This window comes from Vulpes lagopus, chromosome 8, assembly GCF_018345385.1.
Source record: "Vulpes lagopus strain Blue_001 chromosome 8, ASM1834538v1, whole genome shotgun sequence".
Lineage (NCBI taxonomy): Eukaryota > Metazoa > Chordata > Mammalia > Carnivora > Canidae > Vulpes > Vulpes lagopus.
In genome coordinates this window covers 133964931-133986645 of record NC_054831.1, presented here as the reverse complement: position 1 = coordinate 133986645, position 21715 = coordinate 133964931, and the positions used below count along the sequence as shown (strand labels likewise).

Below are 21715 nucleotides of genomic sequence, written 5' to 3'. Positions count from 1 at the left end.
TGGGAGCCTGCCCTCCGCCCTTCGCTGGCTGGGCCCAATGCCTGTGGTCAACGACTGGAATTAGCCCAAATCACAGGGCTTGTAAACCCTGGAGGAAGAGCTTAATAAATGGCTGACCGTTAGGATCCTCAGAAATCAAAAGCCCACTTTGATGGGTCAAAGGAGAGATTCAGCATGGGTGCATATAAATATACTTGGGTCCCCAAAATCAGCCGTATGACATCAGAAGGGGGGAGCCACGGCATGGCAGCAGCAGACGTGGTCGGTATGAATTTTATCAACGAGCCTGGGGTACGGTATCAGGTGCCTTCATTTCTGATTTATTCTGCTCTCCAGTGTGGTGGCTGGAGATTCAGCCTCAGTCACCGTTGGGGCCACTCCCATCCCTCTGGGCTCCTGGGTCCCCAGGGGGCAGGAGCCAGGGGTGTTGGCTGGGCCCTGGCTCTACTTGCTCACTTCCCTTCTGCTTCATGCTGGCCTTCAGCCCTGGGATCCACCCTCGCCTCTGAGGCATTGTTCTGGAAGCGCCCAAATGCCCCTGCCAGCAGGTGCTCCCTGCTGGAGTCCCGTGTGCCTGGAGGGCCCTCATTCCTGCCACCCAATCCCCGTTTTGCCTGGTCTCGGGGAAGCGCCTGTTCCCTCCACCATCTACCTCGTCCACCTCCCCTGTTCGAAGCATTTCCCTGCTTCCCCTCCCCATCCTGTTGGACCTTTGCACAAAATCTCAGGGGGGTGGAGGGTCAGGGGCTCATTGCTGGCAACTATTAACGCCTCTGTTAATCTTGTATCCAAACACGCTCACCAAAGCCCGAGCCTGTTAACCTGGCCTGAAGGTCAGTGTGAATCAGTAACGAGGTCTGACTCCCATGAAGGTTAATGCGATCCGAGGCCGAATTAGCAGGCGACCAACGTCCAGAACAAGGAAGGCGCGGGTCCCGCCTGTCCCTGTTAGCTGGGTCACACCTGGCGGGCTGGCTCCCTTTCCGAGCTCCGCTCTTGCCTTAGGTTTTCTTGTCAATATGGGGACGGGCCGAGGCCATGCCGGGGATGTAGTACGCTCGGGCTTCTGCAGAGCGTTTGACGGTGTGGCACGAAATGAGAGACGGACGAAAATGCAGTCGGGGGGGCTTTATTTCCGCGTGCCCTTGTGCACGTGTGCGCGTGTGTTTTCACACTGGTCACAGCTGCAGCAGAGATTTTTACGTGGCTCAGGACAGGAGCTGCATTTTGAAGATGTGATTCACAGACCAGGTCTTGCCAAGAGAGCAGCGGGCACGCTGGGGAGGGCCCCTAAGCCCTGTTGGCTTGGCAAGGCCGCTGCATGTGTGTGTGTGTGACTTCCCACGGCAAACCTAGGACCAATGGGTAGACGCCATGTGGCCCCAAGGTTAAGCTCTCAGGCAGGAAGAACCTTTAGACATTAGGAGAATCGGCAGGTGGGATGGTGGAGGCCTCGCGGGGGCAGTGAGCTCCTTGTGACGAGAGGCATTCAAGTGAGAGGACAGCTTGTCAGAGACGCTGAAGCAAAGTGCTGCACGTCAGAGACGGGGGGACCAGAAGGGCCTAAGCACGTCCCAGTCCTGTATGATTCTTCCGTTTCCCTGGGCCCCAGAGGTCAGGGGGACAGAGGACAAGAACTATGTCACCGTTTCCTCTCTGTGATGTCAGATTGTTGTCTGTGCCAATTTTAACCGGCACAGCTGTGATTGATTCTCCTTTTTTTAGAGACCTGCACACCCTTGCGCGCACGCACGCACAGTTGATGCTGCCCTTGAAGTGAGGTGGATGGCAGGCCGCCCCCGTCCCCCGAGCCCCGCGGACCACCGTGCGGCTAATGGACTGTCAGCCTCCTCCTTACGGGCCCCAGGCCTGCCGGGATGCCAACGGCGGCCCCGTAACCCACGTCGGGTCCCCGCCTGCAGAGGGGGCGGGGCTGAGCCCAGGCTTCCCGGGGCCCCTGCTCGGGGCTCCCTGGGGGGAGCCTCTCATCGCAGGGCAGGGACCCGTTCAGCGCCCTGACCCTCCGGATGCCCCCAGGGCTCTGGGAGGGTCTCGACCACTTGCTCTCAAACAGGTTTGGGCGGAAAGGGAGGCTGGTGCGGGTGTACCAGGGGGCTCGTGCATCCAGAGGCGCCCCGCGTCCACGCCCTCACCCCTGTGCATCCCTGCCCCGTGCCCCCAGCCCGCCGACATGCCTGTGGTCCGTGTCCCCAGGAGGCGGCAGGCCTGGCCAGCACCATACGGCTCCAGGTCAGCAGGTGCTGGCGCCCGGTTGTCCCCTGCGGGCGGGGGGCCCTCCAGGGCCGTCCCCCGGGTGAGAGTTTGCGCCGCTGCACCTCCCGGCTGGCCCTGAGCAGGGAGGACAGCTGGTGGCCCTCGGGGCCGGGACTGGAAGGGACAGAGGGACTCGCAGGGTCTGAGGACCCCGCCCTCTTCTCCTCACGCGGAAGCCTGCACGTAAGTGAGCGTCTGCCGGGTGACTGAGCGATGCCACAGCGAAGCCCCCGCGTGAGGCGGCTGCGATCCAGCGAAACCACGTTCCTGGAACAGCCCGCGGCCGAGGCATTCAGGCCTCTTGCAGGAGGGAGGAACCGGGCTCAGGGACTTGATGGCGCTTCCCCGGGGTCCCGGCGAGGAAGCCACGGAGGCGCGGTGGGTGCAGACCTGGTCCCTTTCATCTCCGTCGTGTGCCCGCAGCCCCTGGTACGTTGGGGACTCAGTTCCGGGAGGGGACATCGGGGAAGCGGACACAGGCTGATGCGGGGGACAGGCTGATGGGGGGCGGTTGGCAGGGCTTGCAGCAGGGAGAGGAGGCCCCGTGCTGGCCGGCTGCCCTATGGGCTTCAAGCAGCGTCCCTTCCCGTGCCCCCCACCCTTCCCTCCCCTCCCCTTCCCCTGCCCCCTTGCCCCCCAGCCCCTGCCCTCCCGTCCCCTTCCCGTGTCCCCCATGCCCCCCGTCCCTGCCCGTGCCCCTGCCCCCACCCCTGCCCTCCCCATGCCTCCTGTGCCCCCCACCCCTGCCCTCCCCCTCCCATGCCCCTGCCCCCCCCCGTCCCTTCCTGTGCCCCCCACTCCTGCCCCCCACCTCCGGGGCTGGCTCCAGGGGACAGTAGTCCAGCAGCTTGCCTCACCTGCCCTGCTCAGTCTCTCAGCCCTGGGTCGCGGCCACACGGGGAGGCCCGGCCGGGTGGGTTTCTACTCCTGCGCCCACTGGCCCGTGCTCGTTCCTGCGTTCCTCACAGGTCCCACCCAGCCACTGGCTAAGGGTGCGGAGATTGGGAACCGGGGGGTGACTCCTCCCCCAGAACGTGGCTGGGGGCACCCGGGGCCAGTGGTCACCCAGCATTCAGGCCTCAGGAGACTCAGTGAGACGGGGCTGATGCGTGTCCCCTAAAGAATAAACACTGGCAGCCACGGTGCTCTGGGGACAGAGAAGGGGGTGCTCACTGGAGCCAGTCAGCAAGGCTTCCAGGAGGGCCTCCCGGAGGAGGCGCTGAGGACCTGTGATCGGGCTTCTAGGAAGAGGTGGGCACAAGGGTGAGTAGCTGCCTGGAAGCTGAGGTGCGGGCGGCCCCTAGTGCCCTGACTGCCGCCTGGAGTTGGGGTGAAGCCTCCCTAGCTGGGGGGCAGCACTGAGACACACCTGGCCCTTCCCCGGAGGGAGGACAGGCAGGCAGGCAGGCGTCCTGTCCTCCCGTCACCCTGGAGCCTGACAGCTCTGAGTGAGGTCAAGTCCGGGCCGTGTCGCTGGCAAGCTGGGTGACCGACCCTTTAAGGGGGTCCCTCCCCCACGTGCACCGCGCAGAGGCAACACCACCTCCTTGGGCCCCCCCAGACTTCTCCATGGAAGGACGTTCAGGAAAGGTCTGAAGTCAGCGTCATCAGGTCGTCAGCATATTAAAAAAATGTGCCCACGTGCACGTGTGCGCTCCGTGGGGCGGGGGGGGGCCCTCTGCCCCTTCTCCAGCAGGGTGATTGTTATTCTGGGTGTTCAGGAAGAGCCGAGAGTTAATGGAACCCAAGGCAACGAGCGACACCTTGTTAAACAATCTCAATTACCAGATACCCAGTCTCCGTGCCTTCCGGGGAGGAGGGAGGAGGCCGCGGGGTCTGAGCCCCTGAGAGCGGGGCTGCGGGCCGGGCCGGGGCCGGAGCTTAGATCAGAGGGGGGGCCCAGTGGGGCCTCTGTACTGAGAGCGATTCCTTCTCCTAGGGGTGGGGGGGTAGGGGGTAGGGGGTGGGAGGGTGAGGGGGGTGAGGAGGGATGGAGAAGAGCAGAGACCCCAGTTGGTCAACTGGGAAAGCGCTGTGACCCGTGGCCCTCCAGCACCCCTGCCAGGGTCGGTGGCTGCCCAGAGCTGGGCCACCCTTTGGGGGGGTCCCCTGGAAACCCCGTGGCTGCCTGGGTGATGCTGCCCTGAGGTGGAGCAGGGGTGGGGGGTGGCCGCGGCCCACCTGCAGCTGCTCAGCAAACCGGCAGTGCGGGCTCCGAGGTGACGGACGAGCTCAGGGCCGCGGGGCCGGGGACGCAGACCTGGACGGGCGCTCGTTTGGTTAAAAAATCTCATTTCCAACACTTCTCCTTTCTAGTGAAGGGGAGAAAGCACGATGGGTTGTTGTTATTTTATAAATCTCATCTTGAATTTGAATCTCTTTAAAAATGTCGAAGGAACCACAGCTGTCTTGCTGCCACTGTGCCCCATGGTCCTCGTCCTGCTCCCCCCTCCCCTCGGCGCTGCCCTGAGCTCCCCCTGCACCGCTGGCCCAGCTGCCAGAGGAGGACACAGAAGGGGTCGGGTCGGGGGGTGCCCCACACAGGGTCTCGGGGCCCCCACGGCTCGGGAAGGCCTGGGTGACCCGCACTGTGTGCCGAGTGACCCAGGGCTCAGCCCAGCCATCCCTCCCTCCCTAGGCCGGAGCCTGTCCCCGCCCTGCTGCGGTGGGACCCGGAAGGGGCCCCCACATGTGTTGACGCAGCGGTGCTGCAACGCGGTTACAATGTCCCCATTTCAGAGCCGAGCAGACTGGGGCTCGGGCAGCAGGGTCAGTGCCTTGCTCTCCACGGCCCCGGGCGGGTACGGCCACTCACGGTCGCCAAGCTGCAGCCCCACTGGGGAAGGCAGGTCCCGTGACTCTTCCCAGCGAGCCCTACAGTGGGCCAGCCCTGACCCGGGGTCGGGAGGACTGGTGGGTCCCAGCTGCTCGAAACAGGGCCCGGGCCACGCGGGAGGCAGAGGGGGCAGGGGGTTGGGGGGGTGGGGGTGAGTGCGGGGGGTGGTGCAGGGGGTACCGTCACAGAAACCGTCAAGTGCCAGGTGCTTCCACAGCTGCAGGGCTCCACCCCCAGGTCCGCATTGTCCCCGCCTGTTGGAAAAACAGATGTTCTTGTCCTCAGTTCTGTTCCTTTGTCCCCAACAAGCACTTAAGCGCAGAAAGGGGGTGGAGAACTGGGGACGGAATCAGGCATCTATTCTGGGCTGTTGCCATGGGAGGCGGGGGGAGTGGGGGGGGAGTGGGGCAGGAGGGCCTCCCCGGCCGGCGGGCTCCAGGGCTGGCGGGTGCCACCGGCTGGCTCCGGGAGGAGGGTGTTCGTCTCCCGGGCTGATGTCGGGGGCGCCCCTGGCCTTTTGCCTCCACTTCCAGGTTTTGGGAGGCTGGGTGAGGTCAAGGGCTGATGGGACCGAGGTCCTGAGTCCTATTCTTGTTTGGGATTCATCCATCCATCCACCCATCCATCCATCCACCCATCCACCCATCCATCCATCTGCTGAGCACGTTCTTAAAGGCTTAGCCGAGCTCTGGGAGCAGCACAGTGGTTTGCCGGCAGGAACTTCTCTCGGAAGAGCAGAACATCCTCAGGTCACCGCGGCTCTGACTTGATGGGAGCCCAGAGGCTCTCCTGCACAGAAATAGCTCTGCAGCGACCTGCCCGCACGGCGGCATCCCTGCCTGCCATCAGGCGGGCCTCCCGATGAAGGCATCTACTTCCCAGAGGCCCCCGCCAAGATACAAGTGTGAAACTGAGGAGGGCTGGGGGGGGACCTGCCCGTCACAGGGAGAGCGACGACGGGGCCCAAAATGCATGCCACACACGGTGGATGAGCTTTGTCTGGAGACGGATGAGAAGAGAGATGTCCAGCCCCTGGGCTGCTGCCCCGGGAGGGAGGCCCGAGGGGCTGTGAGAAAATCGGGGGTGCAGGAGAGCAGATCCTAGAGGGACCTGGCCCTGAGCATCGCTGGTGGCCCCGCTCCGCTGAGACCGCAGGGTAGGACGGAAGAACTAGTCCGGCCCTTCTGCTCCCCGCTGGAGTGCGGGGAAACTTATGCCCTGTTGACCCTCAAACCCCAGAAGCCCAGAGACGGGCCCTCTCTGTCCCCACGGGTGCCTCCCCCATAGCTCAGCGGGGTCGAAGGGGCAGAGATGGGGTGGAGATGGACCCACGCCCCGGAGTCCCTGCTGCCTTGCCTCCTGCCACCACCTGCCAGGGCCGGGGGCCCATCCCAGGTGCGCTCGGGGCCCCCAGCCACCCACTTCCAGGGGCAGGGAGTGCCCGGGTCCGCCCTGAAGAGTTGAAGGAGGAAGGCGGGACGGAAGCGCTGACGTGCCACCCTCTTTACCTGGTGGGTATTAGGCAGCTCGTTAACTGGGGAGGCGCCCACCAGGCAGAGGCGCCCTCCGTCACCTCTTACTGCTTAATATTCAGAACCTACTTCACCTCCCTGGAGCAGAACTTCTAGAAGAGTCACCTAATTAGGGCACATTAGAATTCGTTTGAAATGGTTTCCGTTAAGACAATTATTATCCAGGGGTGGTTCTGGGTGAGCGCACGGGCTTACCCACTACCGGAGCCGGGGGAGGGGGGGCCACACGCTCTCTTCTGCTTCTGCTCCGAGAAGCACTGGGGAGGGTCCGAGGAATAGTTCCCAAGGCGCTAATGCCCCCCCCCCGCCTTCCACACCAGCATGAGTGCGCCCCCGACACTTGCCCCGAACCCCCACGCGCCCAGGGGTTAGACGAGGAACATCATCCAGGGGAAGCGGAAGGAATCCAGCCAGAGCCCCAAAGGCTTGCTCACCTCCGGTGGCTCTTGACTCCCTCCCCAGACCCTTCCGCGCCCCTCCACGCTCACCCCCACCCACCCCTGCTCCCGTGCTCAGGCCTGTCGTGGCCCAATAGGTGCTCTCCCAGGCAAAGGGTTTTGCCCTAAGGATGACGCTCAAAAGGCTTAGGATGGGCAGGAGGCCTGGGAAGTTGGAAAGTCATCTCCTCGCCCCCGAGCAGGGGCTCCCGATCCAACAGCCCTGAAGGCAGGGACCGAGCCTCCCCACGTCCGGGCACGTCGGCCTCTTTAAAACACGTTCCTCGAATATGTCTTTTTTTTTTTTTTTTTTTTTAAGATTTTTCTTATTTGAGAGACGAGAGCGACAGCGAATGAGCACTGGCAGGGTGAGGAGCCGAGGGAGAAGCAGGCTCCCCCGCTGAGCAGGAAGCCGCTCCTGGGGCTGGACCCCAGGACCCCAGGATCGCGACCTGAGCCAAAGGCAGACGTTTAGCGGGCCGAGCCCCCCCGGGGGCCCCTCCAGATAGACTTTTAAAAGCCAATCCGGGGTGTCAGAGGTCAGGAGAGCAGTTGGAGCGGCCTCGGGGCTCACACGGAGCAGGTGCGTTCCCTCGGGGAGGGCCCAGGCAGCGCACACGCGAGAGCCCGGCGCTGCTCAGTGTGCCTCGCGCCTCGAGGAACCTTTGCCCCAAAAGCCCTTTGTCAGGTAGCGACGAGTGCTGCCCCGTTACGTCCCTGGACCTAAATGATCCCTCGCAGGGAGAGCCGGCGCAGGCAGGAGGGAGCGGAGGGTGGCGCGCCCCGGCTTCCGACCCGAGTTTGGAATGAGCGGGTTACAGGCAGGCAGCCCGTGTTCGTCTGCGCCAGGTTGGCTCCCGCGACGTGCGTGCTGCCGCCGACGCTAAGGGGCAGCCCCTGAAGATGCAGGTCCCCGCGTTGGAGTGACAACGGTCCGGAAGCTTCCGGGTGGCAGAGAAGTCAGACTGAGGCAGTGGTGGGAATGTGACCCGGGTCACCTCCTCCCTCGCCCCTCGTCCCTTGGCTCCGCGTCGGCCGCCTGCCGCCAGGTGGTCAGGTGCCGGGGTGCACGCTCCGCCGCCGCTTTGCCGGGGACCGCTCAGGTCCCAAAGGGGAGCCGCCTCCTCTGGGTCTGCAGGGCCAGGAAGGAGCCGCCCCCCCGGGGGAAGGCCCGGTTGGCGACCGCGGCCCCAGGGTGCAACACCCCTGCCGTCTGCGTGTGCTCCAGCGTCCTTGTCAGCAGGCTCGGTCCCTTTCCCATCCCCGCAGATCTGGTCCATCCCCGGCTTCCCTCGGCCGACAATCCGGTGGAAGCAGCGCTCGCAGGCCGGGCCCTCGCCCCTCTGCCCTCCTCCCCGGGCCTGGCCGGAGCCCTGCTGGGCGTCCTGAGGGGCCAGAAGCTGCACGACGCGGAGACGGGCTGTCACAGCTCGGGGCCCGGCCCGGCCAGCGGACGCCCAGCGCCATCCACCACATGTGTGCGCGAGGCCCGTGTTAGGTCCTCTGGCCGCCAGCTGACGCTCATGAGCGCGTCCGGGAGGCCCAGCCCGAGACCCCCGCCCCCCACAGGACCCTGGGCAAGCAGCCACGAGGTTTTGGGGGCGGTGCGTCACTCGGGGGTTCAGAATCCGCACAGCTCCCGCCGCCCCTGCCTGGGCACCCGCAGGCCAGTGCCCCGGGGGACGGGACTGTGCCCTCGAGTGCCCGGCCCACTCTCCCCACCTAGAAGCCCCGGGAGCAACTGTTCTCGCCCAAGATTTGTTTCCTTGCCCATCCCCACCTGTTTCCGGGGCTGACACGGCGGTGCCCATTGCTCTTTATTAGTTTAATACATGTTGAAGCCTCCAAATAGACGCTGGGGCCCAGGTGGAGCAGATGAAATGTGACTAAGTTCTGGGGGATGATTGATAATGAGCGGGGACCGGAAAATCAATTGTGTTAATTCCTAGTCTGTCACTGGGCCCGAGAATTAATGAGAGAATCTGTCTGACTTAATGGTATTTACACATTATACGGAGTGTGATAAAATCGTCGGCAGGTGCGGCCTGGCGTTCCAATTACGGAGGGGCCTGCGCAGCCTGAGGGGCAGGCGGTCCGAGCCCCGGGGCCCGGCTGGGCGCACGCACACTGGCCCCAGCAGCCCGCTGAGCCCCAGGAGGTCCCGGGACCCTGCGTGGAGCTGGGCGGCCCTGCTGGTCCCTGCCGTGTGCGGGGACGGGGGCCCGCCGGTGGCGCCTCTGGGGTTCGCCGGGGGCACACTTAGGGGCCTGTCCCCGAAGCCACGTGGCAAGGTGGGTCCCACCTCCGGTGCTGGGATGACCGGAAGGACACAGACGGCCGGCCTGACCTGCGCGACCCCTTCTCCGAGGAAGGTCGGCACCAGCCCACCCGGCGGTCACTGTTGGGAGACCCCTCGGAAAGCCTCGTGGACACCGATGAACGAGGCTCTGCTTTGGGATCTGGGTGTTTGCCTTCCTGAACTTCTGCAGACCCAGGCTTGTCCGGAGCAGCGACACGGAGGCGCCCGTGCGGGTGGCCCCAGGAACGCTCGGCCCCCGGCGGTGTCCTGCCTACGGAACAGGGCTGATCCGAGGGTCCCGTGAGGTCCGCAGCCGGAGGGCAGGTACAGGTGGGGGGAGATGGGCGGGGCGTCCCCTGCAGGTGGGCGCGTCGGGAACCCCCCGTATCAGCCCTTCACTCCCACCCAGAGCTGTATTCCAGCGCAGCCTGCTGGGGGTTCGCGGCTCCCCAGCTCGCCCTGCCTTTCCCACCCCCTTGTCTTGAATACGCAGCTTCCTGGTGACCCGAGGCCGGGCTGGGGGGCGGGCGGCTGCCCCATGGAGCCATCGCAGCAGCGCTTGGGGGACGCTCCGCACGGCACAGGGAGCCCTGCAGGTTTCGATCCCTGCGCTGTGTCATCTCTCGCTTCCTGGTCCACGGGGGTCCTCGTGCTCTCCGCGTCTCCCAAGATAAGCCCGGACGGGAGGTGGCGAAGCAGCGCTCTGCCTCCCACGGAGTGGGATCCGGCCAGGCGGGGAACCACGGACCCCGGGTTGGCTTCTGGGGGCTCCTGGCTCCCCCGCGGAGCCCGGGCCCCTCCACCCCAGGCGCTCACATCCCGCGGCCTCCGTCGGGCCTGCGCCGATGCCCCCAGAGCCGGGTGCACTGGGAGCTGGGGGCCTGCGTAGCCCTGACGCCGCCGGGCCTCGCGTGGAGAGCGGGGTCTCCGAGGTCACACCGGCCTGGGAGCGAATCCGAGCTGTGCCCCTTCCCGCCACGGGAGCTGGGCCCCACTGACCTCTCTGGGAGGCGGCCTTGCTGGGCGGCCCGCGAGGACGGCGGCTGCGGGGCTCAGGGTGTGGGGCCTGCTCTCTGCGCCCTCGGCCGTCCTGCGCTCAGCGGACACGCAAGGCAGCTGTCACCTCCCGGGACCTGCGCGGCCTGAGGACAGGCAGACGCCCGTCAGGCCAGAGAGTGCCCACGTAACACGTTCATTCTGAGCCATAGAGAACTCTGGGCACCCGCCGGGGTGCTGGGGTCACGGGGTCCCACGCCACCAACGTGCACAACAGCGGCCAGCGCCGGCAGCTCGCGTCCTAGGGGTGTCCCCCCACCCCCTTGTCCTCCCCTTGTGTCCCCCCCGTGGGTGTACCGGCGGGGGTCCCGGGTGTGCAGGGGGTGTCTGGAGACTGTCGCTGTCCCCTGCACCCCCCTGCTGCCCCCGTGGGAACGCGTTACCGCCGTGACCCGGGGCAGGGAAGCCAGGGTCGCTGTGCCGGAGGTGAATCTGGGGGGGGCCCGAGCTGCAGCGGGTCCCGTTCTGACGACTCGGTCCCTCGCGGGGCTCAAAGGAGCTGTTCATCCTTTTGTTTCAACGGGATCGTAGATGCGGAAGCTGCAGCGCAAAGGGAGGAGAGACCCCGCCTGCTCTGCCTCGGTTTCTCCCCCGGGAGCATGTTTCGTCGGCGCAGCCCCAGGCACCCAGGTCAGTACATCCGGCCGTTTGCAGGCGCCGATTTGCGTGTGTGTTGGTGCAACGTTATCACACCTGGGGGTTTTCATGCCCAGTCCCGTCGGATGCAGAGCGGCTCCGCTGCACAGGGATCCCCGTGTGGCCCTTGTAGGACGGCCTGGACCCACAGCCCCACCCGCACCCCTGACCCCTGGCGGCCTCAGGTCTTTTCTCCTAGGTGATGATGTTTCGAGAACGTTGCATAAGCAGCCCCCTAGGGTGTGTGACCTTTGGGATCGGCTTTCCTTTGTTTTTCCAGCGGGCACAAGTCTCTGGAAGCCTCTGGAAGCCTCTGGAAGCACGGCTGCCAAAGGTCCACTCGTCGCTGGTCGCTCGTGGCTCCAGGGCACTGTCTGGGGCTTAGGCCGGGCTCCTGTGCACCAGCCGCTCTCAGGGCCCCAGGGTCGAGCCTCCGCCCAGGGACCCGCAGGCTGGCCCAGGGGACACGAGTGTGGGCAGCCCGAGGGGCCCCTGATGCTGCGGGCGGACGTGTGCTGCGGGGGCACAGTCCTGTGTCCCTAGGGTCCTCGGTGCGCTGCCCGAGTGTGAGACAGACATTCGTGTCAACACATAAACAGCGGCACTGCAGGAGCAGCTCCGGGCTTCCCTCTGGGGTCACGTGTATGTCCTTTGCTGGGTGGCAGGAAAGGCCGGGAGCGTCCCCGGAGCCGTGGGTCCCTGCGCTGTCCAGCAGCGGGAACTGCTCGGATGCGAGTTTGTCACCTGCAGCTCAGGCCCCAGCGACCCTCTGTCCTAGACAGACAACAGACGACGACCTCCGACCTCCGGATGAACCAGTGAGGCCGGAATGCACAGCCCGCTCCTCCCCCATCCCTCCCGGCTCCTCTCTCCCTGCCCCCGGCCCCTCCCAGGAAGGGAAGTCGGACCCTCTCCTCTGTGCCCCCTGGATTGTCCCCAAGGCCGAGCAGGTGTGAGCGGCCTGCAGCCCAGCTGCTGAGGGGAGCCTGCGTCCGGCCCTCCCACGGCCCCTCCCCACGCCCCCCCCTAGAGAGAAGGGAGATGAACTACTGTCGTTGCTCCTTATGGTTCGTGTCATGGGGGGCAGCACGGAGCCTCAGTTCGTCCCAGAGTCGTTTACACTGCGTTACTCATCTGGCCTGGACGCCTTCGGTGGGAGGGGAGCTGCCCTCCTCTCTGCCCTCCCCCCAGCTGGGGGGTCTCGCCGGGAGCACCTGGATTCCCCTGGGCAGGCTCCAGAGCTCAGCAGCCCTGGGTAGGGGGGAGGGTTGGTGGGCGGGGGGAGCGGCAGGGGGAGGGGGTCTGAGCAGGAACTCACTTGCCTAACCTATTTCTAGAAGATTCCTCCGGGGTCCAGAAGCATCTCACTGCTCAGAGGGGACCATGGGTGCTTGCTGGCGTCGCTCCCGCTGCCCTCTTTCCTCCATCCCTCCGTCCCTCCATCCCCTTCCCCTTGTTCGTGTCCATCCGTAGAGTCTGAGGCCACGCGGGGCTGGGCCCTGATGCAGTAATTTCGGGGATGTCACATCACATCACGGGGCTTAGTTCCCACCCAGGTTGCTCAGCATCGCGGGCCACTGGGGTCCTGCTCTGTGTCCTCCCGGTGGGGCAGCCGCTGTCTTGGACGTTGCTGTACACGTACCTGCTCCCAAAGCTGCTGCTCGGGAGCGACGCGCGTCCCTTCCGCGCCCAGTCCACGGGCCCAAAGCAGTCACGGCCGCGTCCGGCCTCAGGTGGGTGGGAACGTGTCGCTTCAGCGTGTTCCCTGCAGGGGACAGGAGGGGACATCTGTGAGTGCCCTGGTGGCTCCCACAGGCCCCCCGTCAGCCGGTCTTTCCTCCCTGGGAGCTCGGGGTCTCAGCAGGAGGCAGCTGGCCCTGCCGGGGTGACCGGGGCGCCCCGTGCAGGATCGGGCCTCGGGGCTCTGAGCCCTCGGGACTCTGGTTTTGAGCAAGGAAACTCACTCCTGAGCCTCAGTTCTTCCCTCGGGCACAACGGCGGTGCCACAGACACAGCCCTACACGCAGGGCGTGTGGGAGAAGCGCGCGACGTAACGTCTGCAAAAACCTTTGGAAGGTGAGGCACCCGCACGGGCTGCTCTGAATTCACTTTTTCTCGTAATAACGAGAACAACAAGGCCACGTAGTTTCACGTGGGGACAGCCGGCTCCTGCACAGGCCACCCTCAGCGCCCCCAGGTCAGGCCGGGAGCCCTCTCCAAGGGGAGCCCCTGCTCCGTGAAGTCGGTGATCACGCCCCACCCCGAAGACCCGCGTGGCTGGGGCTGGGGGCTGCAGAGTGACCCGAGGATGCTGACCTGGGGCTCACCTCGTGGGCCCGTAAGCCCCGGAGCCTGGAACGTTCGTTGCGTGTCAAATGCGTGATTACCGGGCGCCGGCAGGTGCGAGCCCTGTGCTGAGGCTGGAAACGGGGCCTGTGACAAGACACAGCGGCTCTGGGTCCTCGGGGTGCTTACCTTGGGGGGGGGGGCAGCTCACTTTCGCGGTGGCCGCTGTTGGTTGGCTGGATGCCCGGCGCCCCTGTGGCCGCCTCTGTGCACGCAGCCCGCACCTTCCTGTGCGTCGCTCCTCACGCCAGCCCGGCCCGTGACCCCCCTCGGACACCTGCCCCCGGGCTGCCGGAGCGGCTGTGCCCACTGTGCAGAGCACCGCGCGTGCCCCGAGGTCACCTTTCCCTAGAGGCACCCTCAGCCGGTGACTGATGAGCGTGGACGGCCGAAGCCCCACGCCCCGTGTCGAGCTCAGACACCCCCGGGATGCGGTCTCTGTTCCAGAGCTTTCCCACACAGGTTCTCTGTCCCGCTTTCCCGTTCCCTTGCCAGACCCCGTAAGGACGTTCAGCCTTCATCTCAAGGCTTATTTCCGGGGGCCTCGCTGACACTGATCTGTCCTCGGTGGGCGGGTGGTCAGCTCTGTTCTGGGGTCCCTTCCGCCGCACCCCCATCCCCGTGTGAGTCGGCGTGAATACCACTCACTGTGACCAAACTCCCTCCCATCCCCGTTGGCCTCGGTTGGGTCAACAGGAAGCAGGTGACCAGATGTGGCCCGGGACGCACGATGGGGTGTCCGCTGGGGGCTCCCCGGGAACCGCAGATGAACCCACTCTCCCTGCTGGGTACACTGCGTGTGATGGCGGGAGCCCCGATGGCCGCGCCGAGGAGGCTAAACGGACACGGTGACCGTGGTGCAGCTTCGGGGTGAAAGGCACCAGGGGCCCGGGTGAGGCCAGCACAGCTCGGGGTTCGTCCTGCCGCAGAGGGTCTTGTTCTCCTCCCGGTGCAGCCGATGCAGGGTGGGCCTGCTGTCACCTGCTGCCGAAAACCCGCAGCGGCTCTCACTCCAGACGGCGTTCAGGTGCTGCGCGACGTGCACCGTCTGCAGGGGCCCCCTCTGGTTTCCATCACGCTCCGGGTCGGGGTGAGTCGCACGGCGTCACGCGGCACGGCTTACGGAGTAGGCTCGCCGGGAAGAGGAGCAGACTGACGGGGCAGGGCCAACAAGCAGGCGCCAGCGGAGGCTTGGGGAACCGCAAGGCCAGCTCCCCCCGCCCTCTCTCTTCCACTAAGGACCACGAGTCTTGTTGCCTCCTTTGCCGTGGCCACCAGGCAGCCCAGAGCTCAGTGTGTGGCACCCGTCACGCATCGTTAGGACCTTGGGGCCGGCGCGTTCGTGATGTCCCCTCCGCCTGGCGTTCTCCTCCGTCCCGTGGGTCCCTCTGTACGTGTCTGTAATCGGCGTCCGTTAGTCTTTAGAGTGAAGCAGGGGATGCCTCAGTCTACCCGTCCATCCCCTGAAGCCGCCCTTAGAACCTCCGTCAGGGTGGTGGCTGCTGGGGGGCTCTCGGACCCTCCTCAGGCGTCGGCAGATGCAGGAAGAACCCAGGAAGGCCCTGGCCTCCGGCTGCGAGGGCCTTAGGCCCACCCTTCGGCCGCGTCTCAGCCGTCAATCCCTTGACACTACTCTCGTCTTCCAGGGCCCGGGAAGAGGGAGGGTCCCGTCGCCGTGTCCCGAATACCAGGCCTGGGCCAACGAGCGGAAAATCCTTTGAAATTCCCAATAAATAAATAAAAATAACTTTGAGGGCCTGTCGCCATGGAGACCAAAGGCTTGGTTAGTTGTCATGGCGACCCCCGGGGAGGCTCTGCCTGAAACCGGCAGCATCGCAGAGAGAGAAGGGCCAAGAGACGGAGAGACAGGACCACATGGCACGGAGGAGAGCTGGGCACCCGCAGATTTCTAGAGGCGGGCGGAGAGCAGGGCAGAGAGTGTGTGCGTGTGTGCGTGTGTACGGAGAAGCAGGGGGGAGAGCGCACCGTCTTCTGGAACTTTCTTTCCTGGCACACTGCCGCTCTGACACCCACATTATTCCAAGAGGCTCCTGATCCCTTCTGCCGGCCATACCCCAACCCTCGGCCCGGGCGATGCTGCCACTGCCCAGGAGTCTCCATGACAACACCAGCCCCCACCTGTGGGAGCCGAGCCCTCGGCTGGGACCTTCAGGGAGTTGCCCGGGCAACCAGGCTCCATCGCCCCACTTCCCCGCCAACCGAACCTCCTCAACCTCCCCCCACCCCGCCCGTGCTGGGAGGGCGAGCGGACAGGGTCACGTGGAGACCCAGCCCCCTCCCAGAGCACCTGCCTCACGCTGGCCATCGAGAGGGGACCTCTGGGGGCGATCCCGGTCTGGCTGAGAACACGGGGGCTCGAGGTGCCCAGAGTCCAGAAACGACAGAAGTAAAGCCAATGACCCACAGAAGTAGTAATTACTAGAAGCCGAATGTGCGTCCACCGGGAGTTTGCAAATCCGGGGCGCTCGGGCCCCAGCGCGGAGCCCGGTGCAGGCGGCGAGGCTGCTGGCTCTGCGCGGCCCTTGGCTCTGACGCCGGAATCTTCCAGAACGCTAGGAAGCAGCGGCCACGACCTCGTATCAATCGGGGGAAACAGTTTAAGCTCTGCCTATGGCTTTCAGAGGCATAAGCAAGAAATGACGCGGGTCGGGGTCGTCTGGGAAAACAAGCCAAGCTGAGCTCCGTGTGCCAGACCGCGCTGGTCCCATCCGTTCGGAGTGTTCGGGGCTGGTGTCCCTTTGTCCTTTGTGTTTTGACACCCCCCCCCCCCCCGCCCGATCCTTTTCTCGGCAGGCTCAGCCTATGACCAGCCCGCGTCGCACGGTGCTGGGCTACGACCGCGGACGGAGGCAGGCTGAAGAATCCCACACGCGTTCTCACCCACTTGGGTCATGGGGCGGGGGCCGTCCCCAGCCTCGCCATGCGTGTGGCTGCTGCTGCTTCCGTCCACTCGTCGATGCTGAGGGCTGGCATTTGGCGAGTGAGGGGCTGCGACAGGCGCTTAGAGCCTGGGTGTATCCGATGTGCTGCAGCGGGGGTGCGATGACCACAAGGAAACCGCAGCCGAGCATCTAAAGGGACTCCCGGGGGCCCAACTCTGGCCGACTGGGGGGTCATGGGGCGACACGATGCCTTCGCAAGAGGAACTCGGCGACGCTGCGTCTCGGGAGGTGGTGTTGCTGGGGCGGTTCGCCTAGATGGGAAGCAGGTGACTTCACGAGAGGCATTTCTATGGAAACAGAAGAGAAACAAAGGTTAATAGTTCAAGCAAATTAGAAATTCAGTTTCTGAGTTTGGAGAAGAGCCAGTTGGGGTTTGCGGATGTTGGGCTCTGAGCATCTTGAGCTGCAGCCAAGGCCGGAAGCCGCCGTCGGACTTGGGCCCCTGGGTGTGGCCTGGACATCTCTGGTGACCTCTGAGCGGCCACGTCGCACAGGCACGGAGCGCGTCCGCGCACGGCTGCCCTGTGGCCTCCCTGACGCCGCTATCGGGGTGCCCGCGTGCACCTTCCACGGCGTTGGGAGGAGGGCAGTTTAATCTCGCGGTGATTCCGAGTCAGAAGAGTGGGAGCAGTCGGAGATGTTGGTTTGGAAAGTTCTAGCCAAATATTGGCGGGAACTAGGAGAATTCAGGATCCGCCCCAATTTATAGGGTAGAGGGCAAAACCTCAAAGACCACGAAGGGCACTAGAGTCCGATGCCCACACAGCTGTGTTACTGGGACGTACTTTTTCCCTTTCGCATCATCTCCATTTCTATTAAAGGCCAAGACGAGGGGTAGCAGGTCTCATTTGTTTGCAAATGAAGCCCAGTTTCAACAAACTGTGGCCTGATTATTTGCATAAGTGCAGCAAGGATCCTGATTGACTATATAGGTTCCTTCTTTTTCTTTTTAAGATTTATTTATTTATCAGGCTCCCTGCATGGAGCCCGCTTCTCCCTCTGCCTGTGTCTCTGCCTCTCTCTCACACATCTCTGTGTTTCTCATGAATAAATAAATAAAATCTTTTAAAAAAATTATTTATTTGAGAGAGCGAGTGGCAGGGGCAGAGGGAGAAGCAGACTTCCCGCTGAGCCTGGAGCCTAGAGCCTGAAGTGGGGCTCCCTGCGGGGTTCAGCATGGGGGCTCGGATGCGGGGCCCTGAGATCATGACCCGAGCTGAAATCACGAGTGGGCCCCTAACTGGGCCACCCTCGCGCCCCGCTGTCGGCGCTGAACTCTCCCCGCTGGAACCCCGGACTGGACCTTCTGAAGCCTCCCGAGCTGGGGAGCCAAGCTAAACGCTGGTCTAACTACATCCTGCTACAAGAACAGGTTTTTCTTGCACTTATGCGAATACATACATTGTCATATAAAAAAAATAAGACTATTTAATAAGAGTTTCCAAAATCTGGAGGGAGCAGTTTAAGGAGAAGAAAGATACATGTTTTGGCCTTGGTTGCATTTTACCAAATTGCTGTAAGTTACAGGTCGCTTAAAAGAAGGAAAAGCGGTCCTTTAAGGAGAACAAAATATTAAAGAACCAGCAATGTTTTATTTTTATTTTTTATTTAAAAAAATATTTTACTGAAATTCGATTTGCCAACGTACAGCATCATGCCCAGTGCCCATCCCGTCATGTGCCCCCCTCAGTGCCCGTCACCCAGGCACCCCAACCCCCGCCCGCCTCCCCTTCCACTGCCCCTTGGTTGCTTCCCAGAGTCAGGAGTCTCCCATGGTTTGTCTCCCCCTCTGATGTTTCCCCCTCAGCTCCCCTCCCTCCCCTGCGATCCCTTCCCCTATGTCATATTCCCCGTGTGAGCGAGACCATATGCTCATTGTCCTTCTCCAACTGACTCCACGCAGCATCACACCCTCCAGCTCCAGCCACGTCGAAGCTAATGCTGGGTGGTCGTCGTTTCTGGCGGCTGAGGGACACCCCCTGTACACAGGCCACGGCTTCTCATCCATCATCTGTCGAGGACCCCAAGGCTCCTCCCAGTCTGGCTGTTGCGGACACTGCTGCTGGGAACACTGGGGGGCAGGTGTCCCGGCGTCCCCCGCATCTGTATCTTTGGGGTGAATCCCCAGCAGTGCAGTTGGCTGGGTCACCCGGTAGAGAACCAGCAATGTTTTAAATGAAATAATAAAAATCATAATCATCTTCATCAGTTCATTCCGTTTAGCATTTCAGAAATTGTTACCCTCAGTTTAGAAATTTCTTAAAATTTCTTTTTAACTGATTTTAAAGTTATCAGAAACCTGCCTTTTAGAGCACTTGTCAGGGTCTTTTCCACGAACCTCTCTGAAGATGAAACACTTATGTTTGTTGTTGATTATTAATATTTTCAGAGAAGAATCAAGAGTAAAACAATGACTGTGAGTGAGAAGAATAAAAAATGATCATGGCTAACGGTCTGCTAAGAGTTCACACACGCGTGTGCGCACCAACACATGCACACTCGTGTGTACACACGTGCACGCGCACGCACGGTGATGCAGTTGACAAGTACATTTGGTTAGTTTTGTGATTATATAATATTTTAAGATGCCTGGAATTATGACCGATAACCTTGTATCAGGATATATGAGATATTTAGGGATTTCATATAATTTCGGAATCACTTATTTTAACGGTATATACATCCTGGTTAAATATGATCTAAGAAGGCTACATATCACTTTTTATTTGACAATGTTTCCCATGCGACTTAATCTAAATAATCAATAAGCCTAAGCAAGTGAACATTTCTCTTTCTACTTCACTCAGAATTTGATTTGGGAAAGTTTGTTAAAATTGTCAGAAGAGGGGATCCCTGGGTGGCTCAGCAGTTTGGCTCCTGCCTTTGGCCCAGGGCACGATCCTGGAGTCCCGGGATCGAGTCCTGCGTTGGGCTCCCTGCATGGAGCCTGCTTCTCCCTCCTCCTGTGTCTCTGCCTCTCTCTCTCTCTCTCTGTGTCTATAATAAATAAATATTTTAAAAAATTGTCAGAAGATTTAAAACACGATCAAATGAGATCACAGGTCACCGTGAAACAATACTGAGGTACCCATTCAACTAAAGTGACAGAAGATTTCAAAAGCAAATACAGAAGGTTACATAGTTGTAAAAAACTTTAGGTCTTTTAATAATAGAGGAGACCCCGTGTTTGTTTTTCTAACTTGTCCACTTGTCAAACACCTGCCGAGACCCTGTTCTGGAGCACAGGAAATTACCTTCACAAGATGTAGAGTCTTTGTTTCCTAGGCAGGTTGCATTAAAGGTACCTTGTTTGCAATTTTTAAAATTAAGAGCAGACCCGTAATCTAAAAGCGCTGTGGCTCGGGGGCTCCCGGCTGGCCCCGTTGCTAGAGCGTGCGGGTGGCTCTGGATCTCGGGGTCGAGGTTTCGAGCCCCACATTGGGTGCAGAGATTACTTAAAAATGTTTTTGTGTGTGAGTTTAACAGAGAGAAGACAAAATCCTAATTTTGTACCAATATACTTTTGATACTAGAATTATCTCGTTTAAAAATTTAAGTCCATTCCAATCTAAGTCCGCTTGACCACATGTTAAATTTCTTCTTCGAAATTCCTATTCCGCGGACTTTCTGCAATTTCCTCTATCCATTTAGGTTTTGTCCTGTTTTTTTTTTAGTTTTCTTATTCTGGAATAATCATTGTACTTTAGGACAAAATTACTTTCTTTTTTCCCTTACCAAAACAGACAAAACAACCCCATGTCCTTCATACCTCTCCTTATCTAAAAAACATTCTAGGGATCCCTGGGTGGCGCAGCGGTTTGGCGCCTGCCTTTGGCCCAGGGCGCGATCCTGGAGACCCAGGATCGAATCCCACGTCGGGCTCCCGGTGCATGGAGCCTGCTTCTCCCTCCGCCTGTGTCTCTGCCTCTCTCTCTCTCTCTCTCTCTCTCTGTGACTATCATAAATAAATTAAAAAAAAAAAAAACATTCTATATTTCTTACCTGCTGTTCAGATATAGTTTTTCATCCTTGTTATTTCTGGTAGTTTTATTTTTACATGTTGATTATAAATTTAAATACCAGTAATTTTTGCTTTTCAGTGACAACTAGGAAGCAGGTACTTCTGAATGATCACATATTAGCATCCTGTAGTAGGTTAATAATTTGAAAAGACATTTCATAATTTCTAGAAATGTATCCTTCCTCATAGTAGATTTTTCAGTGTGGCGCAAAACATGTTTAGTAATAGACCCAAATATCTTTTGTCTGTCTAAAAAAATCGAAAAGCCAAAAGTAGATAAACTTATGTTTAGCACTTAATTATTATTTGGAAAAGATTCAGATACTCGATGAACATCCATTATTTGGTTTCACTTAGTATGAACTTTTATTTATATTTATTTGAATTACTTGGTTCTAACAATTACACTCGGATTAGACACTGAACAGCTAATTACCACCTGAAGTTATTTTTCTCATTGACAAATTTCGAAGACATGCCTGCTTTTATTAAACCAACACGCTTAAAGCAGCTTTTATTTATCAAAGATTATCCCAGGTCATGTGAATTTGAAAAATATTTGGATTAGTTCCTATATTTCTGAGTATACTTGATTTATGTAAACACCTCATTTTCTTTAAGCCATTTCAATAGAGCCCTTTTCAACTTAATTTTGGCAATATCATCCAAAGTTAGAAAAAGATCACACATCTTTACCATATGTACATGCTTAGATGTACACAAACATGCAGGGAGACACACAGAGACACAACAGGGATCTTAGAGCTTTTGTTTTAAGAATTTTAGCCACGTTTCAGGGCGCCTGGGTGGCTCAGTTGGTTAAGCGTCTGCCTTCGGCTCAGGTCATGACCTCAGAGCCCCGGGATCAAGGCCCACATGGGGCTCCCTGCCTAGCGTGGAGCCTGCTTCTCCCTTTCTCACTCCCTCTCCCTCTATGTGCTGAGTCTCTCTCTCCAACAAATAAAAAAATTTAAAAATCTTAATTTTTTTTTTTTTAGCCCTGTCTCAGGTACAAAACTCAAAAGAATATTGGATCCAAACTGCCTTCCGGCAGTGGATTGAGGTTATCTGCACAGATGGGCAAAGTTTCTTACTAAAGATTTTTTATTTGCATGCTCCAAGTACGCGTCTTTCGGAGCTGTGTGTTTTGTCCTACGGAAGCTTCTGTATGCCAACCAAAGGATTCATTCCATTGTCTTTGCGAGGCTTCGAACCCCTTCCTTTTAAGGGTGCTCCTTGACGTCGACTTATATAAGCTACAGTTTCCCTAAAGCGGCCACTACAATTCCAGAAGTTCTCACCTTTCCAAAAAGGC

The 21715-nt window shown here is 60.3% G+C and overlaps 1 protein-coding gene across 1 annotated transcript; it reads right to left on the bottom strand.

The window, feature by feature from the left end:
- Nucleotides 1–1001: 1001 nt before the first annotated feature.
- LOC121497824 (voltage-dependent T-type calcium channel subunit alpha-1I-like) lies at nucleotides 1002–14163 on the bottom strand. Its single transcript, XM_041767530.1, has 9 exons — nucleotides 14065–14163; nucleotides 13398–13503; nucleotides 12713–12835; nucleotides 5291–5364; nucleotides 4192–4586; nucleotides 3448–3515; nucleotides 3212–3312; nucleotides 2109–2388; nucleotides 1002–1066 (listed from the first exon to the last, which is right to left on the bottom strand). The coding sequence occupies exons 1-9, from the start codon at nucleotides 14083–14085 to the stop codon at nucleotides 1002–1004; spliced, it is 1233 nt and encodes a 410-aa protein (XP_041623464.1). The 5' UTR covers nucleotides 14086–14163.
- Between the last annotated feature and the right edge of the window lie 7552 nt (nucleotides 14164–21715).